The sequence below is a fragment of the Melanotaenia boesemani genome, chromosome 6 (genome assembly GCF_017639745.1).
Source record: "Melanotaenia boesemani isolate fMelBoe1 chromosome 6, fMelBoe1.pri, whole genome shotgun sequence".
NCBI lineage: Eukaryota > Metazoa > Chordata > Actinopteri > Atheriniformes > Melanotaeniidae > Melanotaenia > Melanotaenia boesemani.
Window position 1 is genome coordinate 2,867,585 of NC_055687.1, and position 22,099 is coordinate 2,889,683.

A 22,099-nucleotide genomic window follows, 5' to 3' on the forward strand; every position below is an offset into this window, starting at 1 on the left:
GTTACCCTCTGCTGGACCGTCCATCTGTGCACTGAATGTTCAAACTCTTCAAACTTTATTTACAAAGCAGGTTAGATGGAAGCAGCTGAGACCTCCTGACCTGTATAGAGACACCTGCAGCAGCAGGTGGAGCTCCAACCTGAAAAACACCTGAAGTCACATCAGACCTTCAAAAAACTGCAGGTGTGAGTCTGTGCTGCCCCCTGCTGGCTGCCCTCTGCTACTGCTCTGATGGTCCAATGACATGTTGAGGAACGTTTAATAAATCAGCTTTCGGAGCACTTTGTTCTTTCAATTTAAGAAATGTAATAAATTTTATAGTATTGTTTACTTAATTATAAATAATTAATTAGGATTTAAACATATTTTTTTTATTTTATTTTTATTTAATTTACTTGTTGACATATTTTATTATAATTTTATAAATATTTCGTAGAAGTATTTATGCTCCCGAGTATAATTCAGATACACGCTGGATAATTTGTGGACTTTCAGTATTGGTGAAAAGTGAATATCTTAACAGTAAAAATGTTGGTATCGCCCATCTTCACGTTGTCCTCGCTTGTTTTTGGACTGACTGTGGCTCAGGAGGACGAGCGGCCTGAAAAAGAACCCGTTGTTCCGATCAGGTCTTTTTTTTTTTTTTTTTTACCCTGTCCTGTCCAGCATCCTAACATACAGAACGGTGGTCTGTGTGCCATATTTTGCTTGACAGATTTGCTCTACCAAGGGAGACATGTTATATACATGGCTGCCCTTGATATTTTTATTATTTTTATTGTAATCTTATTTTCTTTAGTCTTATATGTCAGTGCCGAACCTGACAGGGAGATAGAGGAAGAGAGAGAGAGAGAGAGAAAAAAAAAGGATTAAAATGTGGAAATAACAGTTGTCTATGCTGCCCAGAACATATCACAAAAAAAAAACAACAACATAAACTACCACAGTACTACATGATACCGAAAGAAAGATAGAATGATGATAATATAAAAAATTACAATAGTCATCAAACGTACCTGCAGATGAACGTACCAACACACAAACATCAGCTACATCTAGTGAGAAGCGGATGGAGAGACGAGCACGTTTGTGAGCATGCACGTGTTAATATGCATGTGTGGCCATGCAACAAGGAGGAAATGTGTACCCGCAAGGGGGCCGCGATCACGCCGCACCCCGAAGCATCAGCGGGGGACGGGGGGAGCCCGAGGCCCCAAAGGCCAAGCAGATCCACAGAGTACCAAGCCCGGGACAGCCAAAGCAGACAGAGCAGCGGCCCACCCGGACCAGAGCAGAGGGGTCCCCAGACCGGAACCCCCGGCGCGACGGGGCAGGGGCACCGGGCAGCCCAGGGCGATGGCGAGCACGCCCAGCGGGCGCCGGGCGCTGCGGCGTGGGCCGCACGGAGGGCAGGCACCCCACAGGCCCAAGGGCCACCCTTTCCCCCCAGCAAAGCCCCACCCAGGCACCCGACGGGGCCCGACCGCCCCAGGCAAAACCACCGTGGGCCACGCCAACCCAACACCAAGGCTAGGCACCCCGGGGACAAGAACATTTATGACAAGAACAGGTCCCCCCCCCCCCCCCCCCCCCCCCCCCAAAAAAAAAACCCTCTTTACCCCAACCCTTACCCATTCACACATCCCCCGCAATGGGGACCCCCCAGCCAAACCCACCGCCTCCACCCTCCCCACAGTGCCCTATGTGTAGTGTGTGTGATGTGGGGTGGTGGGGGAGGAGAGGGGCTCGGGGAGGGGCACAACTGGGAGGGAGATCCCCGTCCCAGCCGGGCCCGAGGAGGGGCACAACTGGGAGAGAGATCCCCGTCCCAGGCAGCCAACTCCCCGGCTGGCCGCTGTAGGCGCCCCCGCCCCCCCAAGACCACCCGAGGGAAGAGGGGCAAAGGCCCGCCCCCGCCAAGAGCCCAGCGCATGAGCGCCCCGGACGCCCACCCACCCCCGGCAGCCCACGCCACCACACCAGGGGACCAGAGAGCCCCAGGCCGCACACACGCATCCTGGTCGGGTCCAAGGCACAGCGCCCCCATCCTCCCCGAAGGAGCCCCCTGCGGGAGGGGAGAGAGCGAGAAGGAGAGCAGACTCCATCCCCACTGCCCACCAGGACTCCCGCCGCCCCCCTTCCCCCTACCCCCTACCCCTCCCTTAGACCCAACGGACACATTGTAATCCCAAGGGTACCTGCCCGGCATCGGATCAGCCCGACCCCGATGGCATGCCCAGGGCGACCAAGCCCCCCCGAGGCCCAGGAAGGGCCCACCGAGCTGGAGGGAGGCAGCCCCCAGACCCCGGGGCACCCGCCCCCCGCTCGGCCCCCACCCCAGCAACCCGGCCGCCCAGCCCCAGGCCAGCCCCCCAACTGCCCCGGACCCCCAGTCGCCCCCCGGCCCGCCCCCAGTGAGCACCAGCCCCCAGGCCCCCAAGGCCCCCTTGAGCCAGTCAGCCACACCGTCCCCTACTCAATGGCCCCCCCGACCACCGACCCAGAGAAACGGCCAGGGCCGATGGATCCCCAAGGCCCCCCAGCCAGCCTCACCCCTGACCCCCACAGAACGACTAGACCCCAGCACCCCTTCCCACTACGTGATGTGACTAATCAGCGGGGTCCAGGAAGACTGAGAGTTAACTGATTGGTGTTTAATGGATGCCGATACAGACTCTAGACTGATGTGATCCAGCAGGAGATTTCTGTACTGGTTAATATTTAGATTGTTTTTAGACTTCCAGTTCACTAGAATAGTTTTCTTTGCGATACATAAGGCCGTGAGGACCATATGTGCTTTGTTAGTGTCTATATTAATGTCACTTAGGTCACCCAGTAAACAAAGTTTTGGACATGCAGGAATGTTACATCTAACCCATGTTGATAAATCCTCACAAACCTTATTCCAGAACTTCTGGACAGGTGCACAAAGCCATAAAGCGTGTAAGTAATCATCTGCTGTGTTACCTGTGCACTGTGTGCAGATATCGGAGTGATTAAGACCCATCTTGAACATCCTTTGTCCTGTATAATGCATTCCGATCAGGTCTATTGACAGGTGTCTCTTTCACTCAGGGGTGCAGGAAAAGTTTAAAAACCTGCACATGAGTGTCAGGACCTTCTGAAGATCTGCTTCACCCAGAATAAAAGTCGCCCTCCGTCCGTTTGCTGACTGCTTTCATTAATAAAAATCAAGTTTCTGCTTCTTTGGAGCGACAGCAGATTTCAAATAGAGTCAACTTCCTGGAGGTCTGAAACTAAAATAAACTGCTGCACTGTGTGTGTGTGTGTGTGTGTGTGTGTGTGTGTGTGTGTGTGTGTGTGTGAGAGAGAGAGAGAGAGAGAGAGAGAGACAGTTGTCGTGCAGCAGGTGGCTGCTGGTGACTTATTTAGAAGCTCCCAGTCAGCTTTGAACACAGAACAAGCCTCAGACCAGAACCCAGGGTGGGATCTCTGAGGAGTCCTGGACAGACCCTGAAAGTCTTCCCGAGTCCTCATGAAGGACCCACAGCCCTGGAGCGTCTCTGGGTGATGGACGGACTCTGGACCAGCTGAAGGTAGGAGACTAAAACAAACTTGATGTGTACATGTAGTAAATCAGAAACTGGTTCTCAGACAGAAATCAGATCTGGTGCATGCTGTGGATTCAGATCTCGGAGGTTCTGATCCAACATCTTCAGTCTGATTTGAAACGAGCTCAAAGTTCAACTCAAACTAATCTCATTATTTAGTTTTCCTTCACAGCCCAGGAAATCTAGTTATCTACATTAACAGACGTTATTAAGAAGCTTTCAAACTGGATGTTGAAGATGAGTCATTTTTATGTCTCTGTGTGACCTTTCATATTAATTTTATATTTTATATCATTAGCGAGTGTACATATATATATATATATATATATATATATATATATATATAATTATTTAGTGAAAACAGAAGAGCAGACATGTGGACACATTTGATTTCTGACGCTCTGTAAACTGTGGACGACTATCACTGAAAATCCATGCTAAGCTCAGCCTGCTAAAGCTAATGTTCTAGCATTCACTACAGTTGAGGTCAAATTAATTCAGCTTTATTTATTTACAGTACTATCAACAACAAAGTCATCCCAACACACTTTTAAAGACACCGGCCACTTCATTGTAGTCCAGTCATGATCCAATTAAAACAAATCCATTATATGACCCACGTTAGTCCAGTATAAATTGTTCTCATAAACCAGTTCATAAATTATGACATCGCTAAGGAAACCCTTCATCAGGACCAGAACCAGGAAGAAAAACCTCCATCAGGACCAGAACCAGGGTAGAAAACCTTCATCTGGACCAGAACCAGGAAGAAAAACCTCCATCAGGAACAGAACCAGGAAGGAAAACCTTCATCTGGACCAGAACCAGGAAGAAAAACCTCCATCTGGACCAGAACCAGGAAGAAAAACCTCCATCAGGACCAGAACCAGGAAGAAAAACCTCCATCAGGACCAGAACCAGGAAGGAAAACCTTCATCTGGACCAGAACCAGGAAGAAAAACCTCCATCAGGACCAGAACCAGGAAGAAAAACCTCCATCAGGAACAGAACCAGGGTAGAAAACCTTCATCCGGACCAGAACCAGGAAGAAAAACCTCCATCAGGAACAGAACCAGGGTAGAAAACCTTCATCCGGACCATAAAATGGAGTAGCATCATGAAAAAAACTTGGCAGCTAGAAATGTTTAATTCATTAACTTTTGATATGTTTCTATAAAAGATTCGGACTGATGCTGCTTTGGAAAATTAAAGATTATTATAAAATTTTTATTTAGCTTAATCTGTTTTATGAGCTCATTTCTGTGCTGAAGGATGCTTAATGGGATTTTTCTAAAGGCGTGATTGAGGGTTAAATATCACCACATTTAGATTTTATCCCTAACACCGACCCAGACCGTCTAGACGTTAAAATCTCTCCTTTTATTAACTAACAGCTCAGATCAGTCTTTTAACTGTCATTCACATTTATGCTGATTATGATTGAAACTGCACTTTCAGCATAAGTTAATTATTTGTATTTTCATGAGGTAAACATTAGGAACATGTTTTCATGAGCCAGTGTTGCTGAAGGAAGGAGTGTTTTATAATACTGTATATTTAGTTGAAAATGTGAATTTACAGTAGAAAGCTATGTATAAAACATTAAGCCTTAAACTTCATGTATTTGTAATTAGATTTTTCAAAGAATTTGAGTTAAGCTGGTGTGATGCAGGTTTTAGATTTAAAAAAAAAACATTAAATAATGAAAATCATCTCATTTCTTTAGTTTCACAGCAAACTGAGACACTGCCAGCAGCCACATCTCAGTGTATTTATAAGAGTGTTGGAGGGAACTCTGGGGGGCAACTGCAGGTTAAATTTAGCTTTTACACACACACACACACACACATAGACACACACACAGCCCTTCCCACCTGTTAAATGAGACTGAAGATCAGCTGACTGCCGTCTGTCAAAGTACAAACTATTGATTCATTTCAAAAGTTTGATCCTTTTTTTTCTGCATATATAGTTTAGTTTGGTATCTTGACTGGAAACACGTGGAAGCAGCTTTCCTGCCCCCAACTGGTTTCAGAGTTCAACGCTCATTCAGTTTTACTTATTCCAAATCTTCCAGCAGGATAATGCACCATGTCACAAAGCTCAGATCATCTCCACCTGCTTTCTAGAACATGACGATGAGTTCACTGGACTCCAACGGCCTCCACAGCCACCAGATCTCAGTCCAGTAGAGCAGCTTTGGGATGTGGTGGAACGGGAGATTCTCATCATGGATGCAGCCGACAAACCTGCAGCAACTGTGTGATGCTGTCATGTCAATATGGAGAAAACCTCTGAGGAAGGTTTCCACCACCTGCTTCCATCTATCAAACCAAGAATAACACTTTGATCCCAACATTTCACAAAAGCTGACGTTTCGGACAGCAACGATCACCCCAAAAATGGAGGAACGGACTGGCTGCCATGTTCTAGACTTGATTTCAAGATCTTATTAGTTGCTTTGAAAGCAGTCTCCGGTTTTTTTCTGTATTGTTTCACTAACCTTTGGAAACCTTCCTGCTTCCTTACTGCTCCTCAAGCAGAGACCTGTTGGTGGTCCCAGAAAGCAGACTGACATCTGAAGGAGAGAAAGAGGTTCTGGAATTATTTGTTCATGGAAATCAGGTTAGCTGATTCAGTTCTTTCCTTCAAGTCTCTTCCCCAAACCGAGTTTTATTAGAACGCGTTACTGAGTCCTGACTCACTTCTTCTTCTTCTTCTTGTTAGCTCATTTTTATGCTGCTGGTTTTACACCGTGTGTTAGGTTAAAATCATCCTTGTGTCGTGTTACGTTGTTGGTCTGTCTGATGAGTCAAGTCTTGCTGTAAGCCCCGCCCCCTACCCACTGACATTTGTTCTATAAAGAAAAAAAGCAAACAGATGAGAGTCCACGTTACAACACAGAGGGGCAAACAGGTCAGTGCCGACCAAAATAGTAGAAGAGGTGACCATATGAACATGTTTCGTACAGAAACGTGATGTTTCAGCAGCAAGACGATGACCTGAAGCTGCTCCGTGAGGGGTTCATTAGTCCAGACATGCAGTGACTCTGCAGGTAAGCATCAGACCAGAACTCATCCCTACTAATCCAAATATCACTGAAACATTATTCTGTGAAACTGATGAGAAACAAACAAGAAAATGAACAAATCTTCATATTTAACCCTCCTGTTGTCCCAGAGGACCTTTATTCTCTGGGACAAGTAAAACCCACCCTCACTAAAAATGTAAAATAACACAAACAAATTTTAACTGTTAAATCTATTTCTTATGAAGAAAACACTTATTATTCATCAGAAACAGTTTTAATATCAGTTTCCTTTTTTTACAGAGCAGAAACACTGACAGCTGTCTGCACTGACGGTCATTTATTATTCTTATTATTTAAGGTGGTAAAAGATATCTTTCATCAGAGACACGTAGTACTTGTGTAGCCCAGGGATCAGCAATCCTGCTCCTGGAGGTCCCTAGTCCTGCAGGTCCCCAGTCCTGAAGGTCTCCAGTCCTGCAGGTCCCCAGTCCTGCAGGTCCCCAGTCCTGCAGGTCCCCAGTCCTGAAGGTCTCCAGTCCTGCAGGTCCCCAGTCCTGAAGGTCTCCAGTCCTGCAGGTCCCCAGTCCTGGAGGTCCCCAGTCCTGGAGGTCCCCAGTCCTGCAGGTCCCCAGTCCTGGAGGTTTTAGATGTTTCCCTGCAGCAACACACCAAACTAAAATGAACGGAGTGTGTGGAACTTGACAAACAGCTGGAGATTCATTCGTAGTAATGTGGCAACAGGGAAACATCTAAAATCTGCAGGGTGGTGGACCTTTAGGACCCCTGCTGTAACCAAAGAAAAAAGAAAAAAGAAATCAGAAATGCACAGACAGCAGTGTTGAAATATATTTACAGAAGACACCTCCAGTGACGGTGCGGGGGAGATGCTGTCTTCTCTGATGGATGTTGTGTTTCTTTGGAATGTAAGAGATGTGGGAGGTGGTGGAGGGAAAGGGAAACTTTCAGTACCTGCGGTGCAAGCAGCACCTGTGGAAGCTCAAGCTTGTTCTTTCAATAACTGCTGTCTAAGTTCCTGAGCAGAAGAAATTGTCGTGACATGGTTCCACCTCACATCAAACACAGCCTGCATCTCTCGGCTCTTCTCTGGGCCTCCACTGGTTGGCTTCCTCATGTGTCTGCCAGGACATCCAGTCCTTCCATATCTTGCTGGGGATATCCTGTCATGGTTCTGTCATCTCCAGCACATATTGGACACATTCACACTAGCACTGTTTGGTTCACTTTAAGCAAACCCTGGTCAGCTTCCTCGTATAGTCTGGTCCGTTTGAAGCTGTGAGCATGCTTTCAGACTCTGGTGTGGCCCAAGGTAGTGGTCCACTTGAAAACCAGGGATCTCTGGACTCTTGCAAATGAACTCTGGTCTGCTGCGCCGACAGTGTGAATGCAAACGGACCATCCAGCAGAGCAAGGCGAGGACGCGACATAGGACGTGATGTACTACAATGTGATGGACATGTCTCTGTCTCTCCTGGACAGAGTCTGGTGCAAACCTGATCAGGTTTTAACACCAAAGAACAAACAGAAACCAGACTCGAATTTATTGTTTCTTCGTTGTTTACATGTGGTGAACGAGCTGTTATTGGTCCTGGCCAATCAATGAGCCGGATTTTTTTCCTTTCTTCTTGGTTAGTGATCGTTTTGGGGAATATCTTCCTCTAGTGAGCAGCTGTTAAAACTGCGTGATGTGGCTGAGGAAGTTTAGTCCACTGGAGTAAGTGCATCCCACTCAATCGAACCAAGTCTCCCGGACTATTTTAGTGTGAATGCACCCTTAGCGGCTGGATGTAAAAGTGTTACTAAACAATGCCGTGATGGTTGAGTCTGAAATAATTTTTATATATATTTATCTTCATATTAATGCAGTGATACACATTGATGCAAAGGTTAATTTTCTTCTGAGAGTAGTGTCAAACAGAAAGTACTCATGAGGACTCTGCAGAACCCAGTCTGACTCCAAATGAAGGTTAGTTTAGAAAAGAGGTGTTCAGCTCTGGTCCTCGAGGACCGCAACCCTGCAGGTTTGAGATGCTTCCTGATCCAACACACAGGGGCGTTGCTAGGCATAAAGCTCTGCTCTGCTATCATATATCCCTCATCTCCTCCACACACACACACACACACACACACTGCTCTGTACCACTGCCACATTACTATGGAAATACTAATTGAGATATTAAAGAGTGTAAGAACATATTTAACAAACATGAACACTTTCAACATGGCAGCAAAAGCATAAATACCATAACAAACGATGGCAGGTCAGAACTCTCTTCATACACGTTCCACAGTAACGGTTATTACCAGCTTTTCAGGGTGATAGTTCAACTCATTCTGAACAGTTTAATTTTTGAGCATTAAAGCGTTCTGCCTATTTTTCTACTCCACAAAGTGGTCGATCATTTGACTGTGACTCAGCTTTAAGAAAGTCAGGAAGAGTTGTGTCTCGTTTGGATGATCATCTGCTTCAATTCAGCTTTGGTTTGAAGTGACTGGGTTGCTTGATTTAGAAGCTATTGGATTTATTTTCTCTTAAAAAATCATTAAAATCTCAATTAAAAATTTGAAACAATTCAAAAGATTGGGCAACCTGTATGAAAAACAAAAAAATATGTGTTATTTCTCTGTGTTTACGTTAGAAGTCTGCTTTTGTTTAGTATGAAAATATTGTTTTATCACCTTTATGAGAATTTCCGTTTCATGGAAAGCCTGTCATTTGTTGATGGTCCCTAAACGAGATGCTGGTTTGCTCCAGTTCAAATGTGGAATTACCAACCTAAAACTGATTTCACCGCGGTCTTACCTCCCTCTTTCTCATCTTATTCGGTATCATTTCAAGACCTCAAACTGCTCACCGCTCACCCGACACACGGGACGGCTGCGTGACGTGTGTGTGGTTCGCCTGCTGCTCGTGCACGGTGACATGCAGAGACAGAATGAGTCCCTGAGCTGGATCCTCTCTTTGGAGTTAACGCTCTTGCTACGCGTTTAAGTTTAAATATATATATTTTCCTGTCTGAATTATCTGAAATAATGTATGATAAATATTTATTGTTAAAAATTAATATTTATATTAGCATAGCATTTATACTGGGCCAACACACCTGATTCAGATTAAATGTCTGCTAACAGTTTGTTAGGTTCTGCCCAATCATATTGACCCATCAATCTGACCCATGTGCTGCAGCAGAAAACATCCAAAACCTGCCGGAATGTGGCCTTCGAGGACAGACTGCACATGTCTGGTGTAGGTTGTACTCTTATTAAGGTGAGAGTTAGTTTAAACTACTTGCAACTGTTTTCATGCATGAACTATCCCCAAGCGCAGCTCTTGCAGGGATTGGCTGAGAGGGGTGTGGGCGGGGTCTTGAGTAAACATGTTCTTAGAGGAAGGAGTTGTTAAACTCCTGCAGACTCTTGTACTCTGTTCAACTTGTTTTCCTGCTGCAGCTTCATAAATGACATAAAAACAACTGGAGCTTTATGGACTTTTCTGAAGTGATATTCAAAGTTATGAAATTATGGTTTTATGGAGAATTTCTAGCACAGAACTCAACTGGAGGTTTGTCCCCATCATCCTAGGAAATCCTGATGTAACTGATTCAGTGTCATATGTCCTTGTGTGAAGCTTTGGTCCAGCCATGATGTGGCGTAGAGAAATCTCCTCTTCATCTTCAGTGTTCTGTTGGAAACATGAAGCTCACTCAGGCTTCTCACAGATGCAGGAAGATGAAGAGATGACACAAATACAAATCACGATGAGAGGAAAACAGAGGGATCAGATTTCCAGAGTATGATGGTCACTGATGAACTCATTTACAGACACCGACAGATAAACATACAACATCATCTGCTGGTCAGAGATTTAATACCGACAAACAGCCAAAGGGGAAGAGATAACTGGAAGCATCACCATGAAAGGGGTGCATGGGTGAAAAGGCACAGAAGAACAGGTTTGGAAGGAAGGAAGTGTTGAAAAGTATTAAGGACATGCAACATGAAAAAGCCAGACAGAGATCACTACGATATCACCTGGCTGATGTACGGACTATAAAGAAGCTAACTCCATCCTTTGCTTCCCATTGGAAGACAAGAGATCTCAGTAAATGTGATAATTGTATGAGGCATTGCCCTACTAGATGTTAGGAAGTAACTGCTGGAATAGTTCAGAAGAAAATGTAAAATCATGTTGAGGAGGAGCTCCCAGATTCCCAGTATTGCTCCTTTAAAACTGCTGGATGTTCAGATATTTTTACATTCTCTCTGTTGGTGCAGATTCTCAGCCACCCAGGTCATGGTGAACTGAAATAAAGTCAACTGGACTTCAGTTTCTTGGTTCTTTAAGATGTTCTGGCTCTTGTCTGAAAGGCTTCTTCAGTTCTAACCAGTCTGTGGGTTCGGCTGATAAACATGAGAGGAACATTCACACATCGTGTTCTTAAGGGTCATAGGTGCATCCTCTATGTTAGTATGGTTGTTAGACAACACATCCACCAGAGGGCAGTGCAGAGTTCAACTCTCAACAGAGTTCAACAGTAGAGATCATGATGTTCATTCTCAGGAAGAGACATAAAAGGAGGCAGCACAATAGACCGGTGGTCTGTGCAGCCATTAAGTACACGGCAGCTTCTTTGTCCCTTTACTGGCTGCACATCAGCTGTAATGCTCAACACTGCCCCCCATGGTTTCCGGTGGCACTACTCTGATGCATCAGGGTACGCATCTATAAGCTTCCTGAAAACTAAATTATGCACGTAAAGGACGAAGAAGATGAACAAAAGGCTCTGGGTCTGTTTGTAGTTTAGAGCATAAATGGGTCCCCTATCACCGCCTAACTGTTGTGGCTCGCCAGCCAGTAAAAGTCAGTTTTGTCTTGGCTCTTGTCTTATCTGTTGTTCTGTCTCATTCTGTCTTTCTTTTTCTCTGTGTTTCTTTGCTGAATTCGCCACGGTGCACATTCAAACCGTCTAACGTGTCTATGTCTGCTTGCTGGTGTGTGACGCGGTGTGAAAAACATGGCTGCAACTCCTTACTGGCTGGCCTCCCTGCATGCTCAGTTAAACCTCTGCAGATGATCCAGAACGCAGCAGCACGTCTGGTCTTCAACCAGCCCAAAAGAGCTCATGTCACTCCGCTGCTAATCGCTCTCCACTGGATTCCAGTTGCAGCGCATCAGATTCAAAGCTCTGCTTCTGGCTTACAAAACAATAACCCAAACGGCTCCAGTCTACCTCCACTCCTTAATCCAGAGCTACACTCCCTCTCCACAGTTACGCTCTGCCAGTGAAAGACGCCTAGTGCTCCCACCACAAGGTGGCGCCACATCAGTAGCTAGACTCTTCTCCTCTGTTGTTCCCCGGTGGTGGAACCATCTACCAAACTCCGTCCGATCCGCAGAGTCCTTATCCACTTTTAAAAGCAAGCTAAAGACTCAGTTGTTTAAGGAGCATTTCCACACTTAGCTTAACTCTTCTACTCAGAATGAGTTAGAAAGATTTGTCCAGGTCTTTGGTTCAACCAGGTACTGAAGAAGCTGCGTGGACTTATGCCCAAGATGATATTGTGTGATGAAATCGTTATCTTGTATTTAAACAAAATGACTTAAAAAAAAAAAAAAAAAAATTACATGCACTGCCTCTAGCACTACATGACAGCACCTGGTCCACCTGGACTCAAAGCAGTACACTCACTTAATTAGGATGTCCTATCTTGTTTGAATTCATGCTTGTGTTGTTCTTACTCTCAAATGTAAGTTGCTTTGGATAAAAGCGTCTGCTAAATGACTGTAGAATAGAATAGAATAGAATAGAATAGAAGGTCACATAGTGTCCTAGAAGAAAAAGTTTTGTAGTGTGGTATCTCAGCCTCGGGACACTGCCGGGCCAATGGTCCAGAAATGAACATAATAGTCGTCACTGTGCAATCAAATGAGTCTGGAGCGCATTACGTAATCAGTCTTGACTCACCTGACCAATCTCTTGGTTGTTCAGGTCATTGTCACCTGTGAGTTGTTCACCTGTGTGACCAAAACTGCTTTAAGTCCAACGTGTGTCAAGCTGTAAGAAGGTGAAACCTGAGAACACCCCCTCTGTTCAGAGATGGTTTATCCAGTTTAATACCTCTCTCAAACCATCTGTGTTCAAAATGTGAACACGTCTGTCCTCAAAGAAGTGTTGTTTACCTGTGAGATGCAGATAAACTTCTAAATCGTGTAGAGGTGTTTTCCTGTGTTGTGCCAGCTCCATTTTGAGACAAAAGGTATGATGAAGTCTGAATGTCTGGGCCGAGATGGAGATAAAAGGGACATAAAGCCTGAATATTGCTGGTTACAGCCTAGAAACCCAGGACCAATCGAGACCAGATAAAGTGTGATGAATGCAAAAAAACCTCTAGAAGAGAAAGTGACAAGTGAACAACTTCAATGTCCAGAATGCTATGAAGGTGTTGAACCAACAGGTAACAGGTGGACTAATAGACATCTGTTCTCTTTCAGAGTCAACCTGATGATGGAGCTTCAGGCAGGCACACCCTTTCTATCGTTACCATGGAAACACTGCATCCGCCTGACTCTGCTGCTTGTTCAGCTGAGTTTACCTGAAGGTAAACATGCACTCACACACACCAGCCTGTGGAAACAGTACAGCCTGTAAAAAGTGGAGCAACTCTAAACTCATCTGCCAACGTGCAGCATTTCAGAGGATTTGGCCCTAAATGAGCCTCCCATCAGCACCAACTCAGCAGCTGGATTCTACTTTTTAGTTTTACTGCATCATGACGTTGACCTTGTCAGGTTTTCTGAAGTTTAAATAAAACTCTTCCTCCTCTCTCCAGTCAGAGCTTCCTGTCATATTCTGAGGTGCAACTCTGACTTCGTGGCTGCGAAGGGGGACCTGGGTGGCAGCAACGGTGGCGGCGGCGCAGCAGGTGCAGCTCTCAGGGAGACGGTGAACGCTGGTTACTGCAGCGCCCTGCGCTCCTATGCCATGTGCACTAAGAAGATGGCACGGGCATGTCGAGGTGACCTCGTCTACCACTCTGCAGTTCAGGGCATCGAAGACCTGCTGATCCAGTACCGCTGCCCCCGAGCAGGGCCCACGGCCAAGCCCCGGCCCCTGCCTCAGGGCACGCTGTCAGGTGACAGCTGCCTCTATGAGAGGAGCTACTTCAGCAGGGAGGGACGGACGCCAGAGTACCTGCACTGTAGTGTGTTTGGAGACCCGCACGTTCGAACTTTCAATAATGACTTCCAGACGTGCACGGTGCAGGGGGCGTGGCCTCTCATTGACAATGAGTACTTGTATGTCCAGGCCACCAGCTCACCAACACGAGGTGGGACGTACCCCACAGTGCTCACCAAGGTGAGCTAAAGCTAAAGGAGGACTGGGACACACCTCCAGTTACAGTTTGAACCAGATTAAAGTATTTCTTTTCATGGAAGCTGAGAGCAGCCATGGTTGAGAACTTTACATGATTATTTCCAGTTAACTGTCTCGTCATCTTAGGATGATTTTCAATTTTAAGTCGACAGGAACAGTTTTCTTGAGATGGCGTGTTATTTTAAAAACTACTACATGACTGTTAGAGTTCAGGTTATGGGTAGGATGATGGTGTGGTGGTTTGAACGTGTTGAGACCTTTCTATGTTGAGTTTACATGCTCTCTTCTTATATATCTTATGTCTTATATGTGGTGGATTTCCAGGTATTTCAGCTTCCTCCCACAGTTCAGAAACATGCATGTTTAATTGGTGTCTCTAAACTCTGTAGGAGTGAGTGTGAACAGGGGCAGCCTCTCGCAGGCTCCACAACCTTAGACAGTAACTTTTGCATTGGTTCATTTCTCTGAGAAGAATTGATTGAGAAGTCATGTTTGATCGTTGCTTCTGTTCCCCGTCAGATCACCATCATCTTTAAGAACTGGCGTCAGTGTATCGACCAGCAGCTGTACCAGGCGGAGCTGGACAACGTTCCTGCTGCGTTCGCTGACGGCTCGGTGTGGAGCGGCGAACGTCGAGGTCACCGCAGCCTGACGGTGCAAAGTCAGAGTCCCGGCCGGCAGGCGGAGATCCGAGCGGCTCACATCGGCACGCTGCTGGTGGTGCGTCAGACCGGCCGCTCACTTGGCCTGTCGGTGCTCTCACCGCGTGGCGTCGTTGAGGCCTTCGGCCCGGAGCAGGACCTGCAGCTCTGCGTGTGGGGCTGCCCCGCCTCCCAGAGGATCAACACGCTGCTCCCCCCACAGATAGACCCCTTCACTCCTGCAGCCGTCAACGCGGAAGCGCACTGTGCCGCGTTGCTTCCTGCACAAGACGTCTACTACCAGGCCTGCGTGTTTGACCTGATCACCAGCGGAGACCTGAACTCCAGCATGGCCGCAATAAGTGCACTGCAGGACGCACAAAACATGATTTCTGATGGGGGCGGGGTCCACCTGACACCTGTCGCTGCTGCAGGTCGAACGCTTCCACACCTAAGGCTGCTGCTGTTGCTGCTGGGCATGCTGGGAACAATGGGCGGAGCCTGAAGCAGCAGGAAGTAACATAAAGCTTTTTATAGGATGGAATGAGAGCAACAGCTGTTAACTCTTAAAACTCCCCTGGATCTCTGGCATCCCCAAGTTCCAGCTCTTCTACCATCACCAGTTTCTCAGGAGCGGTAGTGTGTAGCTCTGTGGGGTAAACTGTGATGATAGCCTGTCCCCTCCAGAAGGTTTACAATCCAGCCACTAAATGTAGTGTTTATTCAGACCAGTGTTGGGATAGTTACTCTAAAAAAGTAATTAGTTACTAGTTACTTGTTACTTCTGTAAATTTTAATTAAATTACTTTACATGTTACTACATTTGAAAAGTAACGCCACTTTATCGTTACTTTATCATTTCTCAATTCACCGTGTAGACATGGACAAACATCATAGCTGAATCGTCGCTGCCTGTCTGCAGAGTGTTTACTGGATACTGTAAAGAAAATGGCTTTAAAACCACAAGAACAACGTCCCTGTCTCTGGGAAGAAATGAACACACTTGTCTCATCATCATTTTATCTAGTATTTTTCTAAATCTGGGTGATTCAGTAGTCGACAGGGGGAGCATGTCTCCTACAATGAACCTGCAACTAGCTTGTTAATTTCTGTCTTACCGTCTGCTGTGCTCCAGGAAATGTTGAAAAAAGCTTAGCTTGTTTAGGTGGGTCGGATGCTTGTTTAGGTGGGTCAGCTGCTTATTTAGGTGGGTCGGCTGCTTGTTTAGGCGGGTCGGCTGCTTTTTTAGGTGGGTCGGATGCTTTTTTAGGTGGGTCAGATGCTTGTTTAGGTGGGTCGGATGCTTGTTTAGGCGGGTCGGCTGCTTGTTTAGGTGGGTTGGATGCTTTTTTAGGTGGGTCAGATGCTTGTTTAGGTGGGTCGGATGCTTGTTTAGGCGGGTCGGATGCTTGTTTAGGTGGGTCGGATGCTTGTTTAGGCGGGTCGGCTGCTTGTTTAGGTGGGTCGGATGCTTTTTTAGGTGGGTCAGATGCTTGTTTAGGTGGGTCGGATGCTTGTTTAGGCGGGTCGGATGCTTGTTTAGGTGGGTCAGATGCTTGTTTAGGTGGGTCGGCTGCTGAAGGACTCCTTCCATTGACCGGCGAGCAGGATCTTTCACTAGTTTGGACTGAAACTGGACTGAACTGAAAATAATGCAAATATCGACACTGACCAAAAGCTGTATCTCCGTCTCCAGCTTCATTTATCTTTCTCTTTAGTTGGCACACAATCAGCTACGTCACGTAAATCGATCCAGCACGTACCAATTAAAACAGATCAGAACTTTACACACGGCTCGAGTAACGCAGAAAAACACGTTACTGTAGTCCAGTAAAGTCATTTCCTTACCGATAATTTATGTGTAACCCACTACTTGACTTTGTTACCCAAAAAAGTAATATCGTTACTGTAACATGTTACAAAGTAAAAGTTACCTCCAACACTGATTGAGACCCCATTCAGATCTAGTAAATCCACAATGATCCATGATAACAGCATTATTTATCACATTTCACCATAAAAACATCACCATCACTACTATGTTGCTAAGAGACCTCTATTTAGACCTGGACATGATGATGAAGCCACTTCCTGTCAGACTTTCCACCAATCAGAGAGCTTAGATTGACGGTAACGTCCAATCAGGAGCAGCCAAAGATCAACCAGTGAGCAGAAAGTTCTATGTGTGTGTGAAAAGAAGAAAAATAATGCTCCTCTATGGCTGGAATAAAGCCAAGAAGACGTTTCTGATGCACGGTGGCGCCACAAAGCAGCTGAGCTGGAGTTGGTTTAGTGAGGATAGCAGGTAAATAGTAGCAGGAATAACTGGAAATGAGGAAAAAGTGGAAACATGGAAATAGCTTCTGTTGTGTGTTTGTTTCAATAACAATATTTTTTCTCCTGAAAGCCAAAACTTGAGAGAACGATGAGATGAGAAAAGGTTTGGTCACTGTTGATCTGTGTGTTATTTCTACAAAGTTCTGTTAGTAATAAATTCTGCTTTCTTCTTCTGGTCGACCTTTATGCTGCTAAATCTATTCATACATTCATTTTACATCATTTTACCTCCCAATCTGACAGCTGCTACACACTGGTTTATACTGGGATTAAAAGCTGCTACAGACTGGTTTATACTGGGATTAAAAGCTGTTACAGACTGGTTTATACTGGGATTAAAAGCTGTTATGGACTGGTTTATACTGGGATTAAAAGCTGCTACAGACTGGTTTATACTGGGATTAAAAGCTGCTACAGACTGGTTTATACTGGGATTAAAAGCTGCTACAGACTGGTTTATACTGGGATTAAAAGCTGTTACAGACTGGTTTATACTGGGATTAAAAGCTGTTACAGACTGGTTTATACTGTGATTAAAAGCTGCTACACACTGGTTTATACTGGGATTAAAAGCTGCTACACACTGGTTTATACTGGGATTAAAAGCTGCTACAGACTGGTTTATACTGGGATTAAAAGCTGCTACAGACTGGTTTATACTGGGATTAAAAGCTGCTACAGACTGGTTTATACTGGGATTAAAAGCTGCTACAGACTGGTTTATACTGGGATGAAAAGCTGTTACAGACTGGTTTATACTGGGATTAAAAGCTGTTACAGACTGGTTTATACTGGGATTAAAAGCTGCTACACACTGGTTTATACTGGGATTAAATACTGCTACACACTGGTTTATACTGGGATTAAAAGCTGCTACAGACTGGTTTATACTGGGATTAAAAGCTGCTACACACTGGTTTATACTGGGATTAAAAGCTGCTACAGACTGGTTCATACTGGGATTCAAAGCTGCTACACACTGGTTTATACTGGGATTAAAAGTTGCTACACACTGGTTTATACTGGGAATCAACCCTAAAGCGAGCGCACGTGAAGATTCCCATGCCCACATGGTGGCTATAAATGGTCAGGTGGACGCCTATGATACGTATTCATCACATCATTTCCATGGTGGCTCGGGGTATGAGACAGAGATCCTGATGAACAACGTTGGAAAATGTAAAAGTGTTTAACTGGTGGGCACAGCATGGGCATTACTGGTGTCAGAAAGACAGAATAGTGGCAGCAGGTGGAGATGCTGTCATCACAGCGTCAGAAGGGAAGACACACCAGAGCCATGGGAACGTACAGCTGGATATCTCAGTTGGTAGAGCATCCGTCTGCCATGCAGGAGATCGAGCTTGAATCCCACAGGAGTGAACAGGCAAGATGCTGCAGCTGCAGTAAATCATTCTGGAGGAAAGCTAGGACACCATCACTGCTGTTAACCAGGCGGACAAGGAGCTGCAGGAAGTGGAGACTGTCTGTTTGAAATTGTCGACAACAATTATAAAAGGATTGTGTAAGAATCAATAAATAAATAAATAAATTAAGCAAATCTGCCTCTGGTGTGTTTCATAAGTGTTGCATCACGTCTAGACCTCCAGTCTGTCCCACTCTGCTGGATCTCAGAATAAATGACTGAAGTTTACTTTTCACATCTTCTTTTACTGACTGGTAAATGTTGGCAGCAGACTCTCCACCTCATCATCTCCTTGGTTTTATTCTGGACCGTTGGCAGTTTCCCGCTTTCCCAGATTTAGTGCGTACACCTGGGTCAGAGTTTGTGTGGAGGTAGGAACGATCTCACCCCAGTTTGGTTCTTATAAATCCTAAAAGTTGTCTATATTTGGCGTACATCAGTTTTTGTTCCTACGCCATCTTTAGAAATGAGGCAAATAAATCTGCCATAAAGGCAAATTTATTTTCTTAAAAAGACACTTAAGGAAATATACAAATAAAGGATTACTGGCACATGTCTACCTTTCATTGAGAACATTCTCACCTCCCGCTGCCTCCAGAAAAGAAAAGAAAAACTACTGTACATGACTCATCCACACCCAGCTCAGCACAGCTTTTTGAACCCATCCCAGGTGTTACTGGGCCATCAAAACCAGGACCCACCAGACCCACCAGACTGGTAAACCGTTTCTACCCAAAGCCAACACCACCTGACCTGAAATCAAGTCAATTAAAACAACTTTATTTATGCCTTACAGGCAATTTTCTTTACAAAAATTGTGCAATACCTCTTGTGAAAAGTGTGCAGTAAATAAACATAATGCTTACAGAGCACGTTTGTGTGTACGAGTGGGAATGTTTGCATGCTGTGTGTATTTAAATGTCTTTTACTCTGTTAAAACAGTCAGCCTGCATGTTCGCTGTGCTTTGGAGGGTTTTATAACCCACTACCACTCCACACTACTGGTTTTGGATAGGAATGAATGAGCAAGCGGAAGAGTGTAGGAGGAGGGAGTGGCAAGCTGTTTGAGAAATGCCCGAGGTCGTACTTTTCACTTGGATTTAAAACATCAAAATTTTCTCGGCACCTGTGTGTTTAATGCACACCTGGGTTTTGATTTTTACTTGGAGATAATTTTGTCTGTGTTGCTGCTACTGGTATTAATTTTTCCAGTAACTTCTGTTTTCAGTCAATTTTTAAAAAACCAGTTACTTTTTCTCTCGCATGATTTATATTTTGCTTCCTCTGGTGGCCAAACATGTCCACACAAAAAAACTAGGATTTTAACCACTTAAATGCCAGTTTATCTGAATTACTGCCTAATTTTTAAACAAATATTATTTTCCACATAATAAATATCAGGGGGATGAGTCTTTGGTGTTAATAGCAAAAATGTACAAACACAAAAAGCTTCCATTAAATCAAAATTAATAAATATTTTTCTTCTGCTTTTCCCCATAAATCACTTCAAAACAACCTGCTCAAACATTTTAAGACTTTTAACCCTTTCAATGCCAAAATATGTATTTGAATTATTAATCATTAGCTTAAAAACACGCACACACTCACAAAGTAATAATTATTTTCTATATAATAATAATCTGTTTGTGGTGATTAGAGTCTTGTATATGTCAAACATTAACAGAAAGAATTAATTGCATTTAAATTTTTTTGAAGTATTTGATAATACCCCTGAAGGAATTCAGTGAAGGGAATAAAAAGAAGAGAAATATACACCAGATAGAAAGCACAGCATCAGCTGTTCAATCAAAACAGAACAAACAGCAGCTACAGCCGTAAGGAAGCAAACAATCATCGGGAGCACCTATAAAAGACAGAAAAAGCAAAGTGCCACTGTGTCCTCCAGGAATCTCGTTCCTTTTTAGCCACAACACCATCAAGATGTTAGTTGTGATGCGTTCATGGGACCAGACTGCAGGATGTTGTTCAAGGTTATCTGTTTATTTGTTTATTTAATTGCTTTGCATAAAAAACAGGTAAAAACAACAACCTCGGATAAAATTAGGGAATCACATATAAATATAAATAACATAAAATTCCATCAATTTACCTCAGCATTCATTACACTAAACAAAATCAATTCCAAAATTTTCCAAAACACCTAAAACCCATGTCTTACAAAAAAACAAAAAAAACAAACAAACAACAAAACAAACATGTTCATAAGTTCATGAGAAATAAGTTGTCTACTTATACATAAAGCTGTTTTATAAGATTTAAATCTCACCATGGGATTATTTACAACCAAGTTAAACTGAGGCCAATCAGATTTCAGTGCACATCTTTTTTACTAATATGAATGATCATTCCTTCCTTTGGGATAATGTCCTGGTCTCTGTCCATCTGTGTGTTTGCACCGCGTTTATCAGTCATGACCTTTTATGGGCATTTTTAAGCATTCACCCATAAAGTATGGTGAGCTGGTCTGTCCTTTCAACGTACAGAGAGACTGATATTCATCGATCTCACAGGAAACTATTCTGGAGTCTATGAACTCACTTGTGAAGCTGACAGAGTGTTTTCATAAAAAACTTCTTAAGTTAAACTTAAGAACAAATTTAATGACTGATCTCATGATGTCACGTTTTGAACTCATTTGATGGCACAGTGACTTCTATTATGCTCATTTCTGGAGCCGTCGATGCAGAGCAGCGTCCCACGGCTGAGAAATCGCAGTTCATAACTTTTCCCTCCAAGCAAGAGCTCAGACAAGAGTCCCGATGAGACTGTTGGATTAGCTGTCAATAGACGGCGCGCCACTGAGAAAACCAGCATTTATCTGGTATATTTGTTTAGCCTTAAGCGGTAAACAACTTCCTCACTCGATGTTAAAACATTAGTAATTTTCAATTAATATTCTGCTACGGTCTTGTAGCTAGCAACTGTGTGCTACACAGGTAGTTTACCATCACGAAGTATGGATGAGGAGTAAATGAATAACGGATACAATGTAAAGCGCTCTGGGTGCCTTAAAAAGTGCTATATGAATCTAATCCATCATCATCATCATTATTATTATTATTATTATTATTACCACACAATGTTTGAGTTAGCCCTCCTCCTAGCATGCTAGCTTGCTATACCGCAATGTCAACAGATGCTGTTGCAAATTACAGATGTACCTACATGTTATTTTGATTGGAAACAGAACAAAATAAGAACACAATAGTCAAACGACAGAAAACAGTCACACTTACTGGAATGAAAATGTCGGGAGTAAACTTTCAAAGAGGTTGGGATATTAGCGAAGTGCAAGTCCATGTGTCTAACGGCGGATTTCCACGCCCTCCGTCTCCTCCATGCTACATCAAACACAATACTCCACTGATGTTGTTTCCATGTAAAGAGTGAAAAGACAGGCTATTTTTTCCCCGACTGATCGTGTGCGTGGACATTACAGCCGACTACACAGCAGGTTCTACACATGTTTACCTAGTCCTTCACAATGGTCTCAAAGTATGGCCTCTTTTCACATCAGCCACTTCTGAGCTCAGAGCTTTCATTTTAGTGTAATTTAGCAGTTATTTGTGGTTTGTTTGTTGGTATGTTATTTATTATTATTATTTTAATCACTATAGCCTTATTTTTCTTTTTTTTTCATTAGCAAATATGTTTAAGTTTGATATTTTAATCAAACCTTT

The 22,099-nt window shown here is 44.2% G+C and overlaps 1 protein-coding gene across 2 annotated transcripts; it reads left to right on the top strand.

Moving 5' to 3' along the window:
- The first annotated feature begins 3,378 nt into the window (after window positions 1-3,378).
- On the top strand, window positions 3,379-15,358 carry hjv (hemojuvelin BMP co-receptor). 2 transcript variants are annotated; one of them, XM_041989191.1, is made up of 4 exons: window positions 3,379-3,557; window positions 13,115-13,221; window positions 13,453-13,979; window positions 14,517-15,358. In XM_041989191.1, the coding sequence occupies exons 2-4, from the start codon at window positions 13,125-13,127 to the stop codon at window positions 15,141-15,143; spliced, it is 1,251 nt and encodes a 416-aa protein (XP_041845125.1). In that variant the 5' UTR covers window positions 3,379-3,557; window positions 13,115-13,124; the 3' UTR covers window positions 15,144-15,358. The 2 variants fall into 2 exon arrangements, with proteins under 2 accessions (XP_041845125.1, XP_041845124.1); XM_041989190.1 differs by lacking the exon at window positions 3,379-3,557 and adding an exon at window positions 5,970-6,627.
- The last annotated feature ends 6,741 nt before the right edge of the window (window positions 15,359-22,099 follow it).

What these genes read in the sequence shown, in the direction of transcription:
- hjv (XM_041989191.1), top strand. Translation starts at nt 13,125, where the DNA reads ATGATGGAGCTTCAGGCAGGCACACCCTTTCTATCGTTACCATGGAAA. An exon ending in TCAGCTGAGTTTACCTGAAG is followed by an intron (nt 13,222 to 13,452) that starts GTAAACATGCAC and finishes TCCTCTCTCCAG; the next exon opens with TCAGAGCTTCCTGTCATATT. An exon ending in ACCCCACAGTGCTCACCAAG is followed by an intron (nt 13,980 to 14,516) that starts GTGAGCTAAAGC and finishes GTTCCCCGTCAG; the next exon opens with ATCACCATCATCTTTAAGAA.